The sequence below is a fragment of the Hetaerina americana genome, unplaced genomic scaffold (assembly GCF_022747635.1).
Source record: "Hetaerina americana unplaced genomic scaffold, ioHetAmer1.1.p SCAF_2, whole genome shotgun sequence".
NCBI classification, from domain to species: Eukaryota; Metazoa; Arthropoda; class Insecta; order Odonata; family Calopterygidae; genus Hetaerina; species Hetaerina americana.
Window position 1 is genome coordinate 10460333 of NW_027286763.1, and position 17540 is coordinate 10477872.

The following is a 17540-nucleotide window of genomic DNA, read 5'->3' on the forward strand; positions in this document are numbered from 1 at the left end:
TAACGAATAATGTAACTGCTCGAGTCCGTAATCTTCGGTCTCGAAAGATTACGGACGTTCGATGTAAATGCATTTTGGAATCATTGGAACGTTGACCCTGGAGGAACGTATGAATGAATAGCTAAGACTTGGGTTAGATTGTTGGTTGGAAAATGCGTAAATTCATTCATGAGAAATATGTGGGTCACTTATTTTCAGTTTGAAAGATATTTTTGTTGATTCTTGACACAGAACTGTAGGACAAATCCGAATCCATATGTAGGCTGAGTCATTCATTGTAGCTCGTCATAAGAATCGGTCGCTGTAGCGAGCCATATAAGAGAGAAAACATCTTTTGATTAGCTGTGGATAAGGAAAGACCTTTAATACGCATCTTATACGATGTAGGGTGCCAATTATTTATAAAGACGTACATATCTGCCTTGAAATTCATGTCTTCCATGCCAGTCTCATTTGGAGAAAGTGTTGCCCGACCCATTTCTCATCATTACTGAGTCGTTCCTTAGTAGTGATTCATAAGGCCTCCTCACTCATCATAAGATATTTAGATGGTTGGAACGGTGTGGAGTTGGTGTTGTTTAATGCGTTATTGTGAGGGCAACGATTGCCCCTATAACAACAAAGTTTCCTTTTTGCAATGTGCTTTTTAAATATGTTTTACTTGAAATATTCCTGACATACTGAAGTTTCATATTCATCAACATGAATCGACGAAGGACTCCCAACAACTTCACCTATGTCAGCCCTTGTGTGAAGTACATGATATTTCTCCTGAATTTCATTTTTTGGGTAATTATCATTGAGTATTTTCCTTTTGTATATACTTTATGATTGGTTTATAATGTCTCAGTTTGTAATCAAAAGTATTTCCGCATTGTTGAATACTGTTTCCCTGTTTTTTTACGCGTATGGCGATGGACTATTAAGAGCAATCGAGAGTAGGTTTGGGATTATAGTTATTTTACTATATTCAGTACGAGGAGGACTGAGCATAACCCTAAATTCTACTGGTATTACTGTTGTTTTTAAGTTGTCGTATTTCCTTTAAATTAAGATTCAATTGGCATTCAATTACGTATTATCATTACGTACCCATATGCGCTTTGAAGGTGATATTGGAGGCCGAAATTCAGGTTCTAGGTAGTAGTAAATTGATTGGTTCATTTTGCAAGCAATTAGTTGAGACTTATTTCTTCATAGAAGATCTTAAGCATTGGTTTATTTGTAATAATGTACACTACAAATCTGTAAGTCTAATAAAAAAATAACCAACATTTCCTACTGTTACAAGTCAACTATTAGCATAGGTAGGCGGTATCCATAGGGTTTAATATCTTATTAACTGTTCATCTGAGTTCAAGTACCCAGTGAGTACCAAATAACGTTCCCTTAATGATAGATAATTTGAATTAAATAGGGCAGTTTTCTTTGTATGATAATTCCAATCAGCTTATCTTTTACCAATAATTTAAAGTTTAATGCCCAACCCTGGATATGCAATCTGGGAGATAGGTCTATACGTATGAATAACTGCAGTGGAAGCAGTACAATAAAGTCTAATTGAGGTATTAAAACAAGAAACACCACCACGTTTGCAATTTGAACTTAAAAAAAATGCTGCTTGTTCATTTGTGCTATATAAAAAATTAACTCGGAATTACCTTTTCCATTGTGGCATGTATGAATCTTTGGTTTCTCAAGTATACTTTTTAAGGGTCTGTCATTAGTGTTTTGATAATAATTTTAATATAATGACATCTGCATGTTTATTGGGTTTATTGGCTCAAGCATATTGATAGAGTACCTGAAGGTATCACGGGGAATGTTGGTGAAACTTTGGTCTGCTCAATCCAATAGACGTAGTAAAAACCTGAAAAATATACAGAGCTCATGAAATCCCCACCACTGAAATCTCTGAGTGAACAAAATAAATTTATTGGTTACTGAAGGCTTACAAATGCTACTGACCACGTCAAGACATGCATAGGAAGTTTTGTAAACATATATAAATGCTAGTTTTCCCTAAGTCGCGTGGTTTAATGCTAGAGCATCTTTTAATGTAAAATAACTGGTTTCAAATAAGTCATGAACTCAATTTACTTGTCAGCCTTACTTTACCAGAAGGGCAAGTTGGTGCAGTGACTCTTCCTCGTATTTTACTTGAGGATGTCATTCCTCATACTACTATTAACTTTCTTTGTCGAGTTGTAGACTAATGCTTCTAGAATCTACAAAGTAATTACATTGATTATTTGTTCTCTAATGTTTTTCTGTAATCGCAGAACAGTCCCGCATCGTAAGCATTGCCCATCACATGAATACCATAGCTACTAGCTCTGTAAAAGAGCTAGATACATTCAGTAGATGTAATCTTTTGTCAATCTATCCTTGTGCTTTCTTAAAAGGTGAACTTAAAAGATCCATATTTTTTCAAGTTGGCTCTATGAAATGAATGATTTTTGCTGATTTGTCCCACCGTAAGACACAAATTAGCCACCTTCCATTCAGTGCTCCGTATGCTCATGGGCTTATTCTTATTGAATGCCAAGTTCATTCATGAACTGGATACCTTACAAATGATCACAAGTTCTACTGACTAAGAGCAGGATTTCATTGTTAAAGTTTGCATTACAAAACTCTCTAAAGAGGTAATTTATCGAACTTTTGCTTTGCTTTTTTCACAACCCACGCAATGCAAGTGGTGTAAATAATTGATTTCAGGAGATAAATCCTACATGCTCATGAGGAAGTCGATGAAGGACAAATATAAGTAGTATATCCATGTACAATCTTGGAACTTGGACAAACTAGTCATGTTTCTCAACAAAGAATATTGTAAAAGTTTCTAGACAAAGAATATTAATACGCTTATTCAATCAGGCATGTATAAAGTATTGTGATTTTTGTGACTAATGCTACATTGGCATGGCTGGTTGAAACTTAATTGTTATAATCTAAGAACACAGGAGCTGCTGGAAACCCAAGCATGTCCAGCCAAACACCTCATAAACACTGCTTAAGACAGATTTAGGAATAATTGAAAATTATTCAGCATGACCCATGCTCATTTCTTAATGAAGAAGCATTTCTTAACTAATTTCTTCCTCTTGCCATTCCTTTTCTCTAGAAATAGCCGAATAGTTCCCAAAGCCAGTATGCCACTACATCCTTAAACCTCTTGTTATACCCACTGATGGCTGAGGAATGTTGAGTTAGAATGCTAGGAAAAGACTAATGAAAAACTAGATTTGGAAACTTGGTCGTTGAAGCATGATGATAGGGATAGATGGAAGGCTTCTGTGACGTGGATGTGGAGAAGATGAAAAGGCAGGAAGGAAAATAAACAAGGAAGTACTAGGTATGCTGGGGAAGGAGAGGGGATAATTGTGAGAAATAATAAGGAGACAGGTAAGGTGGATGTGTAACATTGAGAGTGGCAATAGAATGTTGAAGACTGTGGTAGAGGGTAGAATGTAAGGCAAACAAGGAAGGGGAAATTCCAAAGAAACTGCAGGAGATGCCGCTACAGTAACTTTTAACAGAGTCATCCACTAATGTGCATTTAAATGCAACAATTCTAGCTGTCCCAGTCAAGGCGAATGATTTTTACACTCTGAAATTGTTGCATTGAAGGAAGGGGAAGTGAAAGGGCTGGTACATTGAACAGATTGAAGGTGTGTGGGGTGTCAGGTTGTTACATTTGGTGAGACTAATAAATATGCGAGTGTTAAGTTTGTGTTAATGTAAAAATGTAGACTGAGAAATAACAATATTCTAATTCTACCGTAAGACATTTGTGCCTGGCAAACTGTTGATCATTGCGTTTAACTCACATGAAGACTCAGTCACCCTAAATACCTCTTTAATTTTAACATTATGCCAGTATTAATAGTATACTCGTTAGCAATATAGAGGGTAAATTCTGTTGGGCTATTCTTTTCTCATGAATGAGTCTTTAAACTCTTGGTTTTTAAAATTTGTTTTACTGGGCATATGAATTAATGGTGTATTTGAGAATTAAACTTCTACTGCACACACAGATATAAGTGTGCTTAATTACACAGGCATGTCTAGTTTTACCAGAGAATGTTTCCTTGAACACATATCATTAAATGATTCGGGGTTACACGAAAGATAATTTTACAGATATTGCTCTGATAAAATGATCTATTTTTTCCTTGAAAATTGCTACTCGTGGATATGGATTTCAATATATGTATTTCATAATCTTTCTTAGCATCAGTAACGAGTATAAAATGACTTTATGTCATAATACAGTATTGGTTAATGTAATGCTCTGAACTTCACTCTGTGGATATTCTATCAATAAAGAAGTTAAGCAAACTTTTTAATAATCCCTCCAAGATTTCAAAATATTTAAATAGAATTAATATAATAATATTATGGTGACCCAGGTCTTGTCATCTTCAGCTCTAGGCCTCAAGGTGACACCAAGTATCAAAGTATGAGTCACATTTAAAAATATTTGAATAGAAATTATAAGGTTTGTATCAATTCTTCTGGGTAGAAATAATTAATTTGCTAATTTTTTGTAAGCAATTATTATGATTACATTATGAAGCATGTGTATTGATTATGCAAAATATGTACAATGAAATATTGTGTGATATCTCAAAATATGACCATGTTAGGATTTTAAATTCCCCACCATTTGTTGATTTTGCCATGCAATGCTCAGCTGTACGAAGTGGAATCTTTGAATGTCAACCTCTCTCTTTTCTCAGTTGTTTGGAGGTCTGCTCATTGGTGTGGGTTTGTATGCATTTGTTGACAAGTGGCAAGCAACAGGATGGGTGAAAGTGGAAACAGTGTACGACATTATCCTGAACATCTCCCTTGTTATGATCATCAGTGGTGGAGTCATCTTTGTTGTCAGCTTTGCTGGATGCGTTGGAGCCCTTAGGGAAAATACCTGTCTGCTTAAGTTTGTGAGTATTGAATGCTATACTCATACAATTGTCACACTATACACCACATCATTCGCTTTACAGTGAAATCTGTGAGTTCACAACATCAATTTTGTATACGGGCCGCGGTGGCGGTGGGGTAACGTACCAACGCAGAGGTCGCGGGTTCGATTCCCGCCTAGGTGGATTTTCCTGCATCTAGGGCTTGGTTGTATGTGATTGTCTTCAATGTAATGTCTGTAATGTAATGGTTAGGTGGAAGAAAGGGCTATAGGTCTCAACCTTGCCCAATTAAGTCAATAAATAAATAAAGGGATTGTTGTGAATTTTTTGTACAAATCTGCAATGTGGCCACACTGTACATCATCATCGAGTTTAACTTAATTTTGGTGGCCAAGGAGCTACTTCCAGGCAAATTATTAATTTTGAACATTTGGAGTTTCTGTTACATTTAAAATATTGGTGCTTACCTAGTAATTTTAACGTTTCAATAGAATCAGTGGTCAAGGATATTGCTGCTTATGTAGTGTCATTTTCATGTTAGATTTACCTTAAATTAGTGTCCTCATACTGCATTTAACTGAGGGTCAGGGTGTCTAGTGCCCAGTAGAACTGGGAATCTTGTGGGAATTTCATTTTCTTTGGGAAAACTGGGAATTTGTAATCACTCTGGGTATTTTTCAAATGCATATCTCCTGCAATAATACCTCATTCAAAAATACCTGATGATGTTGCCTGTGCATCAGAATGCTTCGAAACCGGTAGAAGTGTATTAACGTTGTTGTGCAAAGTTTATTTATTCAGTGAAATATCTCGTCACTGGAATGGCACTCATCTATGCATTACCAGCATGTGTATGTAATATGCATGCAATGGATGTGAACTGAAATTAAGCATGGATATTGCTGTATAATGGTACTAATTAAAGAATGAATCATCATTGATTAATTACTGAATTAGCATGGACATTATTACTATATCCCAGAGGCTTGATGGGCCATGGGTAGTGTATATTATCCTCAATATCCACCTCGTAAGATGTCATTTTTAACCTTATTAAATTCTACGGTGGAATGCATAAATTGCCCTGTGGTAACCAGATTCTGGTTAAGTAATCTAACACATTTCTTTTCCATATAATTTTTGTTTGGCTTTGTTTTCAAAAATATCTTGAACGTAATTTGTTAGCTGGTATGAACTGGGATATAGTGTTATTATAATGAGGTAATAAGGAGTATATGGGGATCAGAATGGTGCAGTGGCTAACGGACTGACTTCCCATTCAGAGGGTCTGGGTTTGACTCCTGGAGATGACACCTATTTCTCAGTGGTATCTTGATCCCTACTTGAGGTGCTTTGTGGAGGGCACTTTGAGTGAGTGTGCCGTACTTCAGATGGGACATTAAGCATTAGACCCCTTGGCACCTTTCATTAAGAGTAGACTAATGCCAAAGCAGAGTTTTTCTACACCCTTGAACCTTTCTGTCCAGCCCTAATGGTGCAACTGACCTCGGCTATGTGTTGCCTCCCCTAAAAAAAGCTACCATGATTAGTATATTGGCTTAATGGTTTATGTTCTATGGTTCTAAAACTGCTGTGGGTACCAATTTAGATGGAACTTTGGTTGATTGATTAATCATAATCTCTGGGTTGTTAAAGGCTGTATGTCATTTGCACTTTCTCATCAGTAGGCTGAGCAGTGATTTAAAATTTTGGATAAATCAGAGAAAAAAATCACTCGCACAGCCTAAGACTGAATATGCTGGATAAAATGCTTGAGATAATGATGTAATACTTGGATAATATACCTTAATTAAGCCTCTTATTAGTTGGCGAGGATCATGGATCCAAGCCCTCAGAAATAATATTATTTTAGTTATAATGAACCTTTTATTATGAAATTTATAATTGAAGCACATATGGTTAAAATACACTGCTATAATAGTACAACACATAGGACAAATAGGACTATATATTATTTGACCATTGTTTCCACATTTTAATTCTTCTCTTTGCAAGCATATATACTGCTTTCAAAGATAAGTACTAAATCAATTCTTTCCCTGTTAAATGTCCAACCTCCTTACATCCCCCACTAAAACATGCGCATATTTTTTCTCTTTTTTGTATGACGCAGTATTCTTTGTGCTTGTTGATCTTCTTCCTACTGGAAATGGCAGTTGCTATCATTGGATTTGTGTTTCCACACACCATGCAGTCCATGCTGGAAGAATCCTTCACAGACAAGATAATTGACAGTTATCGGGAAGACCCAGATCTGCAAAACTTCATCGACTTCGCCCAGCAAGAGGTGAGTTAGCGATTTGTTTATTGCGACCAGAACCTCTTTGTTTTGATAATATGCTGCTGCTCCTTTCATCAGTCTTGATTAGTGCCGCATTTCATCTGAGACCCAATGGAGATAGAGCAAACTCTTGTAGGTTTATCAGTGGTTGCATGCAGATCAAATGAAGCTAATAAATCCAACAAATCGTGTTTTGTTTTGGAGTTGTCAATAAGATTACAGTTAAAATCACCAGTTGTGATTAATAAAGGATTTTGAACATAATAATGCATGATTGCCAACAGTGTAGTCATTTTATCTAGGACCAGTTGAAAGTTGAACGGTAAATAGTAGCAATGTACAGGTCAGAATCCTTTGGAATTTATTTATTTTGGATTAGTACAAAAACAGCACTTTGCATCGGACTTTGAGCGATGATATGACAATTTGACAATTACATACACCCAAACCCTAGGTGGGGAAAAACCACCTAGGTGGGAATCAAACCCATGACCTCTGAGTTTGCAGGTGAGGACATTACCCTGCCGCCACCGGGGCCGGCAAATGAATGCAATGAAGTGCAGTAGATTCAAGCATCTGCTGCTCCTTATGGAAGTTGTGAATGAAATTAACTGAAGAACTTTGCAAACTTTCAGATACTAGAATTAAAACTCCGCCGTCTTTATGCCCTGAATGACAGAAAGAGTCAGCTAACGAATAGTTTGATACTTAAAAAGAAATTTATTCAATGAAAACGAGCCAGGGTTCATTTACACATCACATCTGATTTTAGTTCACTCCCAAGAATTTCCATTTCTAGTGCTTTATTGTGCGCCCACTGAATGTTTACATGAAGCACTGTCAAGCATAGGACTTTTCAGCCTGTCTTGGTAGGGGAAGCCTCAGAAAAGAATACTTTCCAAAATAAACATACTTAGGCCAAAGATCTCAATGCAAATTTTTTCACGAAGATCTTCATCTGCAGTTACACAGAAGGATGCATCACTGCCGTGAGACACTTTTAGCTGTTCAATTTCAGGGGATGAGTCCTCAATTTCTGGGGCATGCCTTTTAAATCCCATTACACCTTCTTTAGTTGTTTCTGGTTTGAAGTTCCACTGGGGATGATTCAAACTTTGTGATACTCCTTAAAGAGAGCACTTTTCTTGTCCGAGGAAGTCTTAGTTGGATTAGGACGTCTTATGTTTATGTCTTACAAAAGTGAAGTCATTATTTTTGATGCCAGAATCCTTATCTACTGTTTGTTCACTAGAAGCTTTAGATAGGGTATTGGAAACACTATTAAATGCAAAGGCAGAGAGGAGGTTTTCTGAGCTTTCAGGCATTGCCAGAACAGTAGTCATGCTTTAATGTTTTGAATGACTAGTCACTGGTCACTCATATGATGCAGTTGCCACAAGTGAAGATTACACAGAAGGAATATTAGTACAATCTTAATCTTGTTTGGGTTTAGCAACTGTTGGTGGAAGAGTTATGTCCCTGTTCAGGTTGGTTGAAATACCAGGCTGATTTTGGTTGAGTTATTTCTCCCAGAAGAAACCCAGTGTCCTCCTCCATATTGCATTGCTTGAAAAATGATGCTTGGCAGAGAAAACACTCAAAATTTGTCTTGGCTCTCAATTAGTGCTTTGAATGAAAATTCATACAGACCCAAGCATTTAGTGAGAAAATTGTGCAAGCAAAACTCACTTATTATTATTTTCTCCTTTAGATCAATGATTAATTTGCAATAGACACTCAAAGGTGTGTAATCACTGGATGCCATTTTAAAAATAGCCATGAGTGCAGTAACCAACTTGAGAGGGCCTTTGTCTCCTAATTGAAATGTAGCATGTGAGGGGAGTGAAGAGAAGAAGGGATGCCCTCTTTGTCAGCACTCTCTTGCCGGTCAGCATTTCCTGCCAACTGAGTTGAAACATTCACTCCCGCCCTTAATGAGACATTGATGAGATGCAATTCTCGCTCTTAAGGCAGCAAACATTTTTCCAGTGACACTAGTAAACTGCAGGGAATTGATTTCAAACAATGCCCAATTGTGGCCTCTCTTTTGGCAGCGTGTCTAATCGTTTTCTGTCTGCACTTTGCTGTATAACTGAATTCTAATGCTGGATTAATTAATCAATGAGCAGGCAGTGTGCATTTGTTTGCTTGCACTTGCAGTCATGTTCTCTTGTGAATGCATGTAATCTCTTTTTTTTATTTCAGTTCCGTTGCTGTGGCCTCAGCACCGAGGGATTTATGGACTGGTCCAAAAACGAGTACTTCAACTGCAGCTCCCCAAGTGTGGAGAGGTGTGGGGTCCCATTCTCATGTTGCATGAATGCTACGGACATATCAGTAAGTACATCCCTGGTCTCATGCTCTCAATCATATGATCAACAATAAATAATACTATTGAATAGATTATTGCTTCATATAATGCTAGACAATAATGTTACTCTCTTGTCATACAACTTTGTTAATGGTAAATGTTTTTTTTCACTCTGTTTAATTATGAAAAAGTTCCTTCAGAGTCAAAATGCTAATCATCGATGACATTTCCCCTTAAGGTTGCATGGGAAGGCTTGCATTAAGCATGGTTGGCGGCATGCAGTTGCCTTGACTAATTAATGATGATCCTCTTTGTAAATCCTTGGCAGTGTTTGCTCATGATTGCCTTGATTGGTGATGCATAAAAATAGTTTATTGCTAAGTGAACGGAGTGCAGCGAATAATTATCCATGTGTGGTCTATGTACACTTTTTACTATGTACATTTAACTGTAATTGGTGCATTCTGATCCTATCCATTTTTAGTTTGCTCATAAGTCTCCTGTGGTATGCATATCCTTAAGTTAACCACCAAACCACATTCTTCACTGTGCCATGCTGGGTGTGGAAGGGGAAGGAGGGGTTTGTCTATTATTCAAGATGTATATTTTATAGAGGGATTTTGGTGATCTCGAAATAAATGGTAGAAGTGTGTAATAGACTGCGGTTTTCCTCTAACATGTATATATGTGTGCACCGCCATGCACGTCTTCTCCTAGATTTTGAATTAAGGGTTCCTCCTCTTTTAAACACCCTTCCTCTGCTTATCCCTCACCTTTTTCACCTGTTGTTTGCATCCCATGCCACGCACCTTTCTGGTGTATCACGGAGCATGTAGATGTGCTAACTAGACACTTCATATGATAAGAGTGAAGTTAACTGAAGTTTTTCCATCTCTTCTTTCAGGGTGGATTGATGAACATAATGTGTGGCTATGGAGTTCAAGAGCTCCCGGTAAGTACTCATTATTTTTTCAGTTTTTCAAAAACAGTTTACTTTGTCACCCATGTAGAATGCATGGATTTCCCTGACATTTGGTGCTAATAAGGCTAATTGGTGCTTTTTTCAAAATTGAGATGATGAAAAGTGAGCTATTTACGCATCTCTGGTTGTATTATGGAGGCATAAATGCATGTCGCTCTGCATCCCACACAGGTTGCAGAGGCTGGGAAAAAGGTTTGGACCAGTGGCTGCATTGAGATGGTTCGCAACTGGGCAGAAAGAAATCTCTACACCATAGCAGGGGTGGCACTGGGTGTGGCCCTGGCACAGGTGAGCCACTCATTTATAGCAAATCAATTTATTTATGTGTTCACAGTTGAACATTCCCATGGCACACAGACACTCTTGGTGGAGTTATAAGTGTCCACTGTTGAGAGGAAGACTATAAACCAGTCTGTTTCTGTGTCAGACCCTCACTCAACATGTTCACTATCAATTATGTGCCATGAGAAAATCCTATTGTTTGACCAACATTAAAGCCTTCCTCATTTCTGCATATGAGTGTAGACTGGAGACGTTTGAAATGTAGATGTGGTGAAGAATGGAAAATAATATGTGAACAGAGAGGAAGACAAACACTAGAGTTTTACATATGGTTGGCATAAGTGAGTGGAAGAGGAAATACTGAAAGGTAAAAAGTGGGATAAAGAAACTATGTATTGGAAGACAGTGGGCCATGTTGGAGGCCATGATAGAAGGGAGAATGTTTGGTGAGTAGGGTGGAGGAAAAAAGAGAAGAGCTTTTACTTTGGATGGCTTTGAAGACGGAGAAGTTGAGACAAAATGGAGAAGGAAATGACATAGGGCAAATGAAAGAGTAGTCTTGTGATACATAGATGATTGTGTTTGGGGACTTTCCAAAACCTATGTTAATAGATAAGAATACCTAGCAGTAAATGTATGCATAACTACTGTTGGCTTTCAAGCTCTTAAAAACACCTACTCTCCTCCTTTCTTTCCCAAATATTCTCACTTATATTATGGCCTTCAACATGCCTGTAATGTTCAATAGTGTTCACTTTCTTTGCCTTTTTCAGATTTTCCCTTAGACTTTATTTCTTTGCCCAAACTACTTGAACACTCAGTGTTTGCCTTCTTTGAAGTCTAACTTATTTTCTTGGTGGGGGAGGAGAGAGGATTGTTGGAAGAAATCAAAAGGAGGCAGGAAAGATGGATTCAGAGCATTTTTATTGGCGATGAGATGTTGAAGGAAGACTTTGATAGAGGAGAGAGTGTTTGGAAAACAAGGAAGGGGAAGGAATAAGATGGGAAGTTAAGCTGGAATGAAGGTTGGGAGGAAGTATGCAGAATTGAAGAGGGACTTATCATAGTGCCTGATTTCAGGATGTGTTTTTTGTTAGGAGAGGCAATTAAAATGTATTTTTGCACCCTTGATTAGGCTGTGCCCATCCAAAACCTACACTAACCGGTAGAATACCAATAGTAATAATAATTACCATGGTATGAATACCTCTTACAATTTTGTGAACCTTAATTTTACCATTCAGTCCTGCCCATGTTAATTTTAAGCCCACAAGGGACTTGGCAGTTTTTGATGATATTACTACAAATAATGCAAGGGATCAATACAGGGTGTTATTGACCCTGAGCTATCAGATCATAGTTGACTATTAATGGTAAATATAATTGATAAAATCATTTATGATGATGATGATGAAATAAATTGGATTGACTGAGGCCCCTTTCTGATGAGATATTAGATGACTTCATTATTTTATTATTCAATGTACCCTGGTCTGACCACCTAATCCTTTTAAGCTCAAAGGATAGCTCCCATATTACTCTGTTTTTTCTTGGACCTCTATGATCAGTTTCCCTGTGATATTCATAAGGGAATTTTCAAGAAATATTTGAAGATAGGTGAAATGGCATTAAAAAATCTAGTAGATATGAAGAACAAGCTAATAGGTCTTAACAATCCACCCAAGGTTTGTCCAAGGATAAGGGTGCAAGTGTAAAATAAAGAAATAATTATAGGTGGGCCATTGCACGAGTAGAACTAAATGCAAATAGGGATCAAATTAATAAGGCCTACCACAAATGCAGGATGCTTGGAAAATACGAGGGTAGGCTGAAGGGTAATGCACGCATGCTTGTACGTAGAGCACGAGCAAAAACAAATAGCAAGATCAGGCAAAAAGTATATTAAAGTGCAAATCTTCAGTTTCCAAATCATATATTTATTTTATACGAAATAGTCATAATTAAGGCTAACACATTTCTCCCAACATGTAACCAGTTTTTTCTTTCCGTCACTGAAAAACTTCTGACATTTCTCGAATCCAGGACTTGACAGCTGCCTACACCTCATCGTCTGAGGTGTAATGATAACCCTCGAGGTGTCTCTTGAGTTGAGGAAAAAAATAAAAATCACGAGGCACAAGATCAGGGGAATAAGGAGGGTTGGCCTCTCCAGGTTGTTAGCCTCAGTTGTGCGTGAGGGGTGTGGATGAGCGTAGTCATGTTGCAAGATTATTGGTGCCAGGCTGCCTTTAACATGACAAACTCGACCAATATGGTTTGCAATACACTTTTGAGTGATTCATCGCTCATTTTGAATGCGATCTCGACGAAATTGCAATCTGTGCCAGTGATTGGATGTCCACTGCGTGTTTCATCAACAAACATGACTTTTTCAGGCTTGCAACCACGACATTTTACTACCCATCGATTTATAGTAGACCTATCAACAGCATCGTCACCATAAACTGCCTTTAAATAACGATGAATCTCAGTAGGAGTCACTTTTTCAACAGTTGAAAATTCAATAACAGCATGCTGTTTAACTCGTGTTGACGAAGCACTAGAGCACGTCTCCATACTTCCACTTCTCAAAATACATTGGATTAATGTAATGACCTCAAATCTGGGCATGTGTGTTGAGGGGGAATGTTACTTCCACTTGCCACCTAAAGTGCTTCTGAAGGTCATTTTGTTTGTGGTCTACAAGCATGTGCCCATTAGTTTTCAGCCTACCCTCGTAATTAATCAATTTTTAAATAATATCATTTCATCAAAAAAAGTCATTTCTCTGAGTTAAAGGCACAATGGACACCCCTTCATCTCTCATTTTCAGCCTGTGATTGTGGCCAACTTTGCAGGTTTTCTGTGAAGGAATTCTGCTCCAAAATTAAGTAATTAAGAGGGTCATCCGGAAAGTAGTACCCGTTCGTGCCGCATGAAGTGCTGACGACGCGAGTAGCCGCTGGACGAGGTCAGATAGCTTCAGTGGCTTGTCTGCCTTCTCTGAGCCAAGTTGCGTGACGCTAGCATTGCCTGTGTTGTTTCTGTGATTGTTTACAATGTTTAAAAAAATTGAGAACGCCGCCAGTTGTGAAGTGAGGGCAGTGATTAAATTCCTCAATGCAAGAAACGTTCGCCCATGTGATATTCATCGCCAATTAAAGGAGGTGTATGGAGACAATGTAATGGACGAGTCGTCTGTTCGGCGGTGGTGTCGCAACTTCAACATGGGGAGGGGGAACACACACGACGATGAGCGTTCGGGGAGACCGTCTGTCATTACAGACCAACTGGTGAGCTCAGTTGACGAATTCGTGAGGAACGATCGGCGCGTCACAATTGATGACATCTGTGAGCATTTTCCCAATGTTTCTCGAACAATTGTTCATGAAATTGTTAAACACCATCTGCATTATGCAAAAATTTGTGCAAGATGGGTCCCTCGCGTATCTCAATGAGCTGGCGGCGAAGGACTATGCAGCAGGAATACAGAATTCCAAAGAAACTGCGGGAGATGCCGCAACAGTAACTTTTAACGGAGTCATCCGCTAATGTGCATTTCAATGCAACAATTTCAGAGCGTAAAAATCATTCGCCTTGACTGGGACTCGAACCCAGATCCCTCAATATCCGGTCGAGTGCTTTAGCCACTTAAGCTACCGAGGCGTCCTCCACTTAGCTTAAGTGGCTAAAGCACTCGACTGGATATTGAGGGATCTGGGTTCGAGTCCCAGTCAAGGCGAATGATTTTTACGCTCTGAAATTGTTGCATTAGGAATACAGAAACTTGTCACACGTTATGACAAATGCCTTAATTTGCTTGGAGATTATGTTGAGAAGTAGTTTAAAGTATCCTCTTTCAAATAAAATTTTTTATGTTTGTTAATATTTACTTTTGTGTCTTTATTTCACGAACGGGTACTACTTTCCGGATGACCCTCGTAAATGACTCCATCAACAAATACATTAATCTGGTTTCAAGTCACTCCTTCGTATATTTCCACAAAGTCAGAATACATGAAATGATCTGAAATTAGGGACATCTATGAAGTGTCAAAAATCTTATTAAATCTGTCATCAATTACACTGCAGAGCCTCTAGTTTGTATACCAGATCAACTGAAAATGTCCAAAGTAGTTCCTAGTACCTGAAAAGGGTGATATAAATAGTGTAAGAAATTACAGACCTATCTCTATTGTACCAGTTTTGTAAAAAAATCAGTTATTAATGGTCTAGTTCTAGAGTCAAATAATAATATTGGTGAACTTTAGATTGGTTTCAGACGTGGTAACGTTACTGCAGAAGCCCTGACCAGGCTAATTTCTTTTGTAATAGATGAATTTGAACAATATAAGAGAACTAAAATTCTCGTGCTTTAGTAGAAATTAAGGCTTTTTTGGCAAGGGGGAAAACGAGCAAAAATATTTAATATCTTTCTAGATTAGCTGAAATCATTATTGTGAACATTAAAGCCATGTTAAATGTCTCTGTCTCTTAAGGCATCCCTCTAAGGTCTCTGGTGGGCCCTCTTCTTTTTTATTACAATGGTTAATGACTTTGATTTAAATTATTATTTAAATCCCTTCCTTATGCCAATGGTTTAACTCTTTACCTCTCTGGTATGACATCCCATGATCTAAATTCTCCAGGTATGCAAGCCCTTGAGGAAGCCAATAATTGGTTCTCTGCAAATGGGTATTTGTTAAATGAAAATAAAACAATCATTATTACTAAGCCTAAAGGTTTCTGATTTAGAAGTGATGCCAGCAAAACTATTGGGTGTTCATTTGGGCCCAAAACTGTCCTGGAACACCTAAAGGGTTAAGAGGACTGTAGTTGATTCCAAAGGTGATGCACACTGTAAGACACTATTTGTTAAAGACAATATTAATATGTCTGTTATAAACGTAGATATTTATGATGTTCTGGTGTGCACAAAAAGCAAGTTGCTTGATCTTAAAGATATGGATGATGTTCACTCTGATGAAACCTGCAATAGACTTCATCTGGATTTGCCTTCCAGATCACAATATTCAATAAACAGCCATTTTGTGGTGAGAAAACAATAAATGAATTTGATAAAAATATTCAGAATATTTTGCTGTAAAAATTTAAGTCGTCTTTCCATTAATGGCTGCTTAAAAAAACCCTTTTTATTCATTGAAGTAGTGTGCTCATAAGGAAACTTCGGTGTTATCATTTCCAAATAAATTGGTGTATGTTCTATGTATTTATCTATGCCTGAATTGACAAGGTCTATGTAAGGGCTCTTTTTGTCTAGTAAGTGTATTATTATTATTTTATGTTGCATTAATCCTAATTGATTTCATTAAAGGAAGTAGGCACTACTTTGATTAAATGTCAAGTAAGAATGTGCTGTTGTTTATTGTTACTAAAATGTCGTGCATTTATGTTCGTATATTTGCAATCCTTGGTAATAATATTAACGTCTTTGTATTCAATTTTTTTTAATGCCTCGGGGATATTAATGAAAGAGGTTCTAATGAATTCAGTGTAGACGTCAATGCATTGCAATAATTAGTGGTAGGTGCACCTATGAGTTCTCTAATTAAACCTCCCATATTTTGTTTGCAGCTGCTGGTGATATACTTGGCCAAGACACTCGAGGGCCAAATTGAGCTCCAGAAGTCGAGGTGGAACACGTGAGAGGGGAGCTCCGGTGTCAACTCTATCCTGCACCCACCCACTTGCATCATGGAGTGCCAAAGGCTCCTCTGCTCTTAATATATGCTCTCCTGTAATTAAATTCCCACTCTGTTCAATGTGTTTTTTAGGGATGTCTATTTCAGGATTGCATTTCGTATTACAATGTTTCCCCCTGTGAAAATCAACTTTCATTTGAATGAGAAATGTGATTTTAATGTACTGTAATTGAAAACTGCCTAAATTTCAGTTTAAAATTATTTTAATTTGTGTGGATATTTTTGAAAATAATTCTTTATTTGATTTAATGTGATCATCTCATTTTTGTGTTTATTCGTCTGTGTATGTTTTTATAACAAGTTTTCTTAGGATTTACACTCTCACTCATATTATGGTAGTATCTGTGCGTGTGTTGGTCCCTGTGCTGTTTCCTTTGTGTTTTTAATGTCATGCTAATTTGGGTTCCAAATATGTCGCACCTCATAATGTGTATTAATTGAAGAAAGACTGTAAATGTGCCAAAAGTCTTATTAAGTGATTGTGATGTGAAACAAAGATTTTCTGTGCATTCATAATTTTTTAAAGGGCTTGATGAAATGGGTGCTTATGGATTTGGAGGAGTTTAGAAAAAATCTCACGGTTACTTTGAAGGAAGACAGCACACACACGCGCGCACACACCCCCTTCTCTTAACAAGCTCTTACTGCACAGGCATATTGACACACATGTAATGTATGCGTGCCCATTATACATTTGCTTTTAATGCTTAACTCTCGATGGCCTTTTATGTTTGCATCACGTTCCAGTATATACTCATTCCACAGCATGGAAGTGGCAAAGTGAACATTCCTAATGTTTTAATATTTAGGATCTGTATTAATCGACGTGTACATTGTTCTACTCAATATTTTGGAGGTAATTTTAGTATCTTTGGTAATACACCTGTTCAAATCTTTTGATGCAATTGAGTTGAAACTATTAATGGTTCAGTGCATAATTAGTACAGTAAAAAGTGTATAAGGTCAAACAATAAGTGATGCCATTTGTGAAATTTAATTTTTAATAAAG

The 17540-nt window shown here is 37.4% G+C and overlaps 1 protein-coding gene across 1 annotated transcript; it reads left to right on the forward strand.

Moving 5' to 3' along the window:
• Nucleotides 1-522: 522 nt before the first annotated feature.
• Nucleotides 523-17521, forward strand: LOC139687674 (tetraspanin-33-like). Its single transcript, XM_071584919.1, has 7 exons — nt 523-789; nt 4746-4949; nt 7066-7239; nt 9439-9570; nt 10449-10496; nt 10698-10814; nt 16404-17521. The coding sequence occupies exons 1-7, from the start codon at nt 703-705 to the stop codon at nt 16473-16475; spliced, it is 834 nt and encodes a 277-aa protein (XP_071441020.1). The 5' UTR covers nt 523-702; the 3' UTR covers nt 16476-17521.
• The last annotated feature ends 19 nt before the right edge of the window (nt 17522-17540 follow it).

Coding starts and splice junctions, on each gene's coding strand:
- LOC139687674 (XM_071584919.1), top strand. CDS start 703: ATGAATCGACGAAGGACTCCCAACAACTTCACCTATGTCAGCCCTTGT. Junction 9,571..10,448: donor TGAATGCTACGGACATATCA/GTAAGTACATCC, acceptor CTCTTCTTTCAG/GGTGGATTGATGAACATAAT. Junction 10,815..16,403: donor TGGGTGTGGCCCTGGCACAG/GTGAGCCACTCA, acceptor TTTTGTTTGCAG/CTGCTGGTGATATACTTGGC.